Source organism: Mus caroli, chromosome 16 (genome assembly GCF_900094665.2).
Source record: "Mus caroli chromosome 16, CAROLI_EIJ_v1.1, whole genome shotgun sequence".
In the NCBI taxonomy this organism is placed as follows: Eukaryota; Metazoa; Chordata; class Mammalia; order Rodentia; family Muridae; genus Mus; species Mus caroli.
This window is the reverse complement of record NC_034585.1, coordinates 13670376-13678992: the sequence shown is the minus strand read 5'-3', so window position 1 is coordinate 13678992 and position 8617 is coordinate 13670376. Positions and strand designations below refer to the sequence as shown.

General features: G+C 43.6%; 1 protein-coding gene across 1 annotated transcript in view; it reads left to right on the top strand.

The window, feature by feature from the left end:
- Ube2l3 (ubiquitin conjugating enzyme E2 L3) overlaps nt 1-8617 on the top strand; it is a 48825-nt gene that overhangs the window by 21417 nt on the left and 18791 nt on the right. The window contains exon 2 of the mRNA XM_021184547.2: nt 1828-1923. Coding sequence (XP_021040206.1) covers nt 1828-1923 — 96 coding nt within the window. The remainder of the gene's footprint in view (nt 1-1827; nt 1924-8617) is intronic.

Here is an 8617-nt window from a genome sequence, read left to right as displayed (position 1 = left end):
GGACCTTCGGAAGAGCAGTCGGGTGCTCTTACCCACTGAGCCATCTCACCAGCCCCCTAGGCCTTTCTTAGAAGTGGATTGGTTAAGCATGGCAATACCCTTTCCCTTCTTGTGTCGCTTTCCCGTATTAAAGCCCCCCAAGAGATGGTGGCCACACCTTTAATCCCAGCACAGATGTAGAGACAGGCACATCTCTGAATTTGAGGCCAGCTTGCTCTACAGGAAAAGTTCCAGGACAGCTAAGGCTACATAGTGAGACTCTGACTCTCAAAACAAAACAAAAATACAACAACAAAGAGCTCTATCCATACTTGCTGGACTAGAATTTCCAGAGTCGGTCCAGGTTGCTTATGGTAGGCACCTGAGGTTGATAAACAGGCAGCACTCTGTGAGACACCCATTTCATACATTCCTTCAGCGTATCTTCCTCCTCGGTCCATTCTGAGTTAGGCCTCAGGAAAATTACCCTTTCATGCTTTCCTAGCCCTGGTGTGCCTTACAAACTGTTGTGCCATTATAGAATATGTGGTGCAAAGGATCTTTTGGTTTTGGTGACATAGGAGCCAGTAAGGTGGCCTTTGCCATCATGAACCGTGGCTGCATAAGGAGAGGACTTTCCTGTCTTAGAAGTCATGTGATCTGGGACAGAGACGATTTAGCCTGGTAGATGGGATAGCGCTAATGTTAATGTTGTAGGTTAGAAGGCATCTTGGGTGTATAAGGAGGCCATCATCTGATTGGTTGTGAGGCCTGATTGAGGTAGTGGTGGGGAGTGGCAGGACAGAAACTTGGAGGATGTGACCATTGTATATGTGGGCATGAGTCATGGTACATTCTGGGTGCCTTGGGTTAAGATGCCTTCTGTATGTTCATTGGTGTTGGGGAAGTGTTGGGAAACATGGGGCTGATACACAGTGGAAAAGCAAGTGACAGACAAGGTAAAGACATCTTACACTGGATTCTGAAACAGTCCTAATCATGGACATTTGCTACGTTGTTGATGAGAACCCTCTTAGTTTCAGATCTTGTTATGATGTAGTTTCCAGCTCCTTGACTTACCATGCTGTTGATAGCTGAAGAAACTGAGGCTCAGTACTATGTTCTTGTTTCCGTCCTCATCCCAGACTGGCTGGTTGTGCTCTTTGCCTGTGCCCATCCTGGGGTGGAGTCCTGAAATTTCAACTTAAAGGTGTTAGGAAGGAAAGATTTGTGGGAATCCATTTGCCTTTCTTTGCCTTCTAGACCCAGGCTCATTCATTTTTATCTCAACTTCCTGTGCGTACCTAGTGCTGGAAGTAGTTAGCTCTGTAGATCCCTGTTGCATGTTTACCCCTGTGGACCCTGTGGAGTTGCTGGGGGACAGCTGCTTTTTTTTTTTTTTTCAATTACCCCCCCCCCCCCCCCCCCCCCGTCTCATCCTGCAGCCTTAGCTGGCCTTGAACCCATATCTGTGTTACTCTCCCGGGTATTGGGATTACAAGTGTGAGCTACCACACCTGGCTCTGCTGAGGGTATTTAAACAGATAGTATGACCAGCCCAAAGAGGAGGTGTTATATTTATAGAAGCATGGTTCCCCTCATTGTGTTAAGTGGGTTGCTTGAGATTGGGACTTGTTTTGGTCTGGGGCAGGGGTCTTAGAGGCAGTGACACCACAGATGGGACCCCCTGCCTCCATGCTTCCTTACCTGATGCAGTGTATTCTGGTCCTCATGCAAATGTTGTCATTGGTGATGCTGTTACCTGGTTTAATTTGAGGGAGTCAGGAGGGATCTGACTATGTGGTGCTTTCCCTGATTTGACACCCTTTATGCTTTGTTAATCAACAGGAGCTTGAAGAGATCCGCAAATGTGGAATGAAAAACTTCCGTAACATCCAGGTTGATGAAGCTAATTTATTGACTTGGCAAGGGCTTATTGTTCCTGTGAGTATTGAACACTTCCACTTCTTATTAGATTATTCTTTCAGGTGGTGTGCTGCTACTGCTGGCCGTATCTCTGTGTTCCTCAGTAAGTTCCTAGTCTGGGCAGACCATAGATGGGCAGAAGTGGGCAGTGGCTACAGGGTGACAAGCAGGGTAGAGTATGGCCTTGTGCTCTTGAGTAAAATCCTGGCTTTACATTGGGGTTTTAAAATTGTAGATCTGTAGTTATTTACAAAGGAAAAGGAGTGTGCGTCTGCTCCTTTTGTTGCCCATCCCCCTGACTTTTGAATGACTTGCCCTGTTTATAATGTTGAGACTCCTGTCTGTCTGCTTTGGTAGAGAGCTGGCTTCCCATGTAGACCTTGGTTGACTTTCCCCATGGACTTCATTGATCTGTGACTAACCTTGTAGACACCCATGCTTTATCTGTGCCACTCTGCAGTGTGTGCCTCGCCTTGTCTGCAGTCACTCGTCCTGACTGCCCCTGTGTCCTTCCCTCCACTGGGCTTCCAGGAGCTTCTCTCCAGTGTCTGCCCCAGTGGCCCTGCATCCTTCAGGGACACCTTCCAACAGGCTCAGCCTCCCTCTAAGAAGACTGGTTTGTTCTATCACTCTCTTAATTTTGTGTCTTTCCCTCCATCTTCTCTGGTCCCCTTCTCCTTCTGGAGACTTGAGCTGTACTTGACTTCAGCATGCACTTCCCGTTTCTCCCACTCCAAATCGTTCCGTCCTTTCAGTGGTTACATAGCTGACACTTGTTTGCCTCCTGAAGCTTTGACCCTTTGCCAGGGTCCTAGTCCTGAAGCCTGTAATCAGTTTTCATACTTTCTGGCTTGCTACTAATTTTTCCTCACTCCTTTTATCCTGTTTTATCTCTGGGGACCCTTCTAACATCAAGTTGCTTGCTATATGTGAAAGATTTCTACCTATCCCCCTCCCCTGCCTTCTCTCTAGAGGTGGACTATTTGTCCAATGTATAGCCTCACTTGGACATTGGAGAATTGCCGTCACCTTAACCTATAGTGTTGACCTACATCGATAAGCTCTCCTACTTTCTTTCTCCCATACTCATTATCTTTCTTTTCTCATTTGCCCATCTGAGCCACAGGTTCTTTCCCTGTATCTGACTCGCCTTTCTTTCTCCCATACTCACTATCTTTCTTTTCTCATTTGCCCATCTGAGCCACAGGCTCTTCCCTGTGTCTGACTCGCCTTTCTTTCTCCCATACTCATTATCTTTCTTTTCTCGTTTGCCCATCTGAGCACAGGCTCTTCCCTGTGTCTGACTCGCCTTTCACTGGTACTCTGAATTGTACCAGTGGTAAAGAGTCTGCACTCTTGTATCAAGGAAGAATGCAGAGTTCCTTTATTCTTGATTCTGGTTATAACATTAGACAGCAAACACTGGTTTAGATCATTTTAAATCTGGGATCCTCTAGTCTAGATTTAGAAATAAATCCTCTGAGGTGTTTTTTTGCTTGTTTTGTTTTGTTTTTTGGTTTTTTTTTTTTTTTTTTTCTTGAAGGTGGTTGGGCTCAGCACACAGGGAGGGTGGCTGGGAAGCCCTTAGCTACTAGAGGCTGGCCTGTATCTATAGCTCTAGCCTGTATGACTTGTCAGAGTAAGTAGGAGAGCCAGAGCCATCTGATCCATCTCTCTGTCCAATTTCTAATTGAGATTTTATATTATTAAAATGTCAATGGCTGATCCATGATTCTCTGGAAAATTAGAGGAATGAATGAACTGGTTTTAAATGGTAAGGCTGGGGTAGTGTCATCATGTCGGGTCACTGTCAGCAAATTGCTTCCAGCTCACACCAAGGTCTCTGGGTTCATGCTGGCTGAACCTATGACATAATGGTCAGAGGGCTCATTATGGTACAGATTGCCTCGTCAAATTCCAGTGTGCTTTGAGGATCTGGAAGTTATCTAGGCTCCAAAGATTTGCCTTTATTTGAAGCAGCTGCACTCTGGGGGCAACTGTGTCAGGGGCTGCTCAAATCTTTTCATTGCCCCATTTCCCTGCTATGATCATTGTCCAGGGTTTTTCTTCTTTCCTCAGGATAGCCACTGTATGTGATTCTTTTGCATCACAGGGAATAAGCCAGCATGGGAATCTTCTATTTAAGTTCACCTGAAGTCTACCCACTTAGAGTGAAAGTAGACTTAGCCAATAAGATCATGGCAATTCAATCTGTGTTCTATCCTACTCTTCTATTCTATAGGAAGGTGCTGATCCTTAGTCCTTAAGCCTGGCTGAAGCATTCAGGGGCCGAGTGACACTCTTACAGTCGCTGCGTCAGTGCCATGCATCTCAGGCTGTTGTTGCACGGGGGACTTCACTTAGAGCTTTGTGGATGTAAATGCTCTCTGTCACTAAGTTCATTGCCCTGTCCCTTTAATATTTTTATTTTACGAGTGTTTTGCCTACATGTATGTCTGTATACAGTGTTCATGCCTACTGTCCTCAGAGGCCAGAAGAGGGCATTGGATTCCCTCAGAACTTACTTAGTTTCCCTGTGGGTGCTGAAAACCAAACCTAGATCTTCTGTAAGAATAATAAGTGCTCTTAACTTTAGAGCCATCTCTCCAGCCTCACCATTAAATTAACTTTAATTAATGAATTTTGAGACAGAGTCTCTACATAGTCCTGGCTGCCCTGGAATTATATAGAACAGGCTGACCTCAAACTCACATAGATCCAGCTGCTTCTGCCTCTGCAGTGCTGGGATTAAAAGCATGTACCATGATCCTTAGCTCCACCATCACTGAGCCGTGTGTGTGTGTGTGTGTGTGTGTGTGTGTGTGTGTGTGTGTGTGTGTGTATGTATGGTCTCTCAGTCTCTCATGTAGCCCAAAGTAGCTGAAGATGACCTTGAACTCCTGATCCTCCTGTTTGGATCTTTGCTGGGCATGTGTGTAGGTACCACTTTTGGCTCCCTTTTGACTGTGGCAGGGTTTTACTTTGTAGCTGAGACTGGCTTTGAATTCAGAGCTGTTCTCCAGCTTCAGCCTCTTAGTGTTAGAATGGCAGATAAAAAACACCATTCAAGTTTATTAAAATGCTTAAATTTTTATTTATTTATTTACTTAACTTCTTTTTGGTTTTTCTGGATAGGGTTTCTCTGTATAGTGCTGGCTCTCCTGGAACTCACTATGTGGAGCAGACTGGCCTCGAACTCGCAGAGAACCATCTGCCTCTGAGTTCTGGGATTAGTTTGCATTGCTCACCACTGCCTTTTAAGAAGAGGGAGGTAGTGGTGGTGGGTAAGTCATGGTGCCATTTGCCTTAATCTCAGCATTTAGGAGGCAGAGACAGCCACACTTACATAGATTTACATAGTGAGTCCTAGGACAGCCGTGGATACATAGTAACAACTTGTCTTAAACAAACAAAAAAATCCAAAACCAGCAAAAATTAAAATTAAAAAAAAAATCAGTTGAATGTATGTGAGTCAGCTTACTAGCTAGTCTGCCTCCCTTCCTTCTCTTCCTTCTTTCCTTACTCCAGTGGGGTCTTATGTGTTCCAGGCTGACCTTGAACTTGCTATATAATTGAGTATGGCCTTGAATTCCTGCTTTTCTGCCTTCAGCTCTTGAGGGCAGTGTTCTTTGGTACTGAAGATCAAGCCCAGAGCATCATGCTAGGCACGCATTCTGCTAACTGAATTCGATCTCTGAACTCCACGGAGATTGGTTTTAAGAGGCAGTTTTACGAGTGTGCTCAGTTGTGAGTGAGTGGTGCCGAGAGGACAGCTCTCCCATGCCTGTCCCCACTTTCTGCCTTCTTTCATAAAGGCTTTTTGTTCTGTTTTGCCTTTTGGGCTAAATACTGCAGAGCCTCTGGTGATTGTTTTGTCTGCACCTTCTATCTCTGTGTAGGAAGGCTAGCATTACAGACCCCATTGTATGGCATCTGATTTCCTTGTGGGCTCTGGAGATTTGAACCCAGGTCTTCACACAGTTAACACTTTTTTACCTACTGAGCTGTCTCTTTAGCCGAGGGTTCTTAACTCTATTCTGTTAATACCCGGTTAGTCAATTTACTCTAGTGCTACGTTGTTGTTGTTGTTGTTGTTTTCTCTGTGTAGCCCTGGGAACTCAGAAACCCACCTGCCTCTGCCTCCCAAGTGCTGGGATTAAAGACGTCAGCCACCACCACCCAGTTTACATTGTTTTGATTGTCACTTATGAGAAACATTTGTTTCATTTTTGTTCTCCTTTCTTCTTTGATACTGGGTCTTCTGGGTACCCCAGGCTGGTCTAGAGTGTACCATGTGTGGTCCAGACTGGTCTTTTCTCTCGGCCTTCCAAATGCTAAGATTTCAGGTGTGAGCTACCCCACTCAGTTTATAGTAAGTTTTGAAATGAGAAAATGGAACTCTTCCAACTCTAGTCTTTTACAGTTAGAATTATTTACCACTTGATTTGGGTAAAGGTCCCTGGGAATTCTATGCAGGAATGTTTTTCACTTTGCTAAACAAAGCATTGTTGAGATTTTGATATAGATTGTGTTTAATCACTTTTGGAAGTATTCTCATCTTATAGTAGAGTTGTTGTCTTACTTTTGTTTGTTTTCAAGACAGGGTTTCTCTTTGTAGCCTTAGCTGTCCTGAAACTCACTCTGAGTACTAGGCTGGCCTCAAACTCAGAGATCCACCTGTTTCTGTCTCCTGAGACTAAAGGTATGTGCCATCATTACCTGGGCTTTTTGTTTTGTTTTGTTTTTTTATGACTGGGTCTTTATGTAGGCTTGCCTTTCCTGGAGCTTGATGTAAACTCTTTGCTCATAACTTCTCAAAGTGTTCCTTTTTGATCATTTTGCTACTCGTTTTATTCTCTTTTTGCTTCGCCTTTTCTCCTAACAGGCTGTCAGGTCCATTAAAGTGGCTGTAGTTGTTTTGTGTGGTATTTGCATTTGTAGCATCACTCTTTGATGGATGTTTTCATTTGTTCATCTCAGTTTATTCTCCTGTCTCTCCCTTTTCAGTAGCTCACTGGACCAACCTCTTCCCCCCCCCCCTTTCTTTCTCTTTCCTCTTTCCTCTTTCTTTTCTTTCTTTCCCTCTTTTTTTCCTTCCCTTGTGGTGTTCTGGTCTCAACCCGGGGTCTTAATATGCTGGTCCTGCCACTGAGCTCTAGGCCATCTCGTTCTGCTGTTCACTTCTCCTTGTATTTCTGTGTGGCCAGAAAAGGTACTTAGTATGGTTTTGATCCTCATAAATGTATTACGTCTTCTTGTTTCTTAACATTGGGCTTTTTCTAGAGAGTGCTGCGTGTGTGCTTGAACAGTAAGTGCTGTCTTCTGCTCCTCATGGCTGTTGTTTCTGGTTAGTAGAGTTGTTTAAGTGCTCTTTGATTTTTGTTTTTTTTTTTTTTTCTTTTCTGTTTTGTTGTAGCTTTGTCTTATAGCTCATTTGACCTCCTGTCTCCGTCTCCTAAGTGTTAGGACCATAAAAATGTCATCTTTTCTAGTGTTTTTAGAAGTAGGGAATTGAAGGCTCCAATATATTAGATCTTTTTGGTTTTTCAGGGCAGGGTTTCTCTGTGTAGTCCTAGCTGCCAGGAGCCCTCTCTTTAGACCAGGCTGGCTTCAAGCTGAGGGATCAGATTGGCCTGCCTTAGCCTCCCAAGCACTGTGCACTGTGATTAAAGGAAAGGCGTGCACCACCACTGCCCAGCTCATTTTAAAACGATATTTTTGAGCATATTTTTCTTCTCTTCTCTTTCTCTTTCTCTTTCTCTTCTCTTCTCTTCTCTTCTCTTCTCTTCTCTTCTCTTCTCTTCTCTTCTCTTCTTTTCTTTCTTTCTTTCTTTCTTTCTTTCTTTCTTTCTTTCTTTCTTTCTTATTTTTCTGAGATTGGGTTTCTCTGTGCAGCCCTGGCTGTCCTAGAACTCACTCTGTAGACCAGGCTGGCCTTGAACTCAGAAATCCGACTGCCTCTGCCTTCCAAGTGCTGGGATTAAAGGCATGCACCTCCACTGCCCAGCAGATATATTTCTTTTTTAATTTTGCCAACTTTTATTGACAAATTTTGTGTTTTGGGGCTTTATAATTTTTTTTATGGTCTTACTTATGGGGGTTAGGGGAGTTGGATCTCTCCTATTGTGTTTTCTTCTCTATGTCTGTATCTCATGTTTTAAATGAGAATATAGGTTTTTCTGGTAGTAAAGAGTGTTATTTGATAAATATGGGGGTTGAATCTTGGACAATAGAAGGAATGTGTGCCCTTTCAGCTTGTCTGGGCAGTGTCTGTCATGCTCTGTGTGTCTTGGGAGGAATGCCAAATGCCTTAGGCTTTACATTTAATTTAATTAGAAACAGTATATGGTCTGAGTCTGCCCTTTGTGCTTTTATGAGATAATAAAGTCTTCAGACTAAGAAAGTAATGTTCTGTTATGAACATACTGAAGGTCAGTGGTTCATATGAGCATTGTCCCATTTAAAAGCTTTTTTCCATTTGTAACAAAATCTAAAAACTTGCTGATGTTATTAGGACATTTGGATATCCAGGATAGATACTACTTTTGTTTATGACAGGGTCTTACTTTTACCTAGTTAAGATACACGGTGTTAGAGCATTCTGTGTCAGGGAGCTAGAGACTTGTCCTGACTTTATTTCTAGGGTCAGTGATAGATTCAGAGAAGGAAAGACCAGAGGTAGAATGGAGTCTGGGGATTCTTTTTTTTTTTT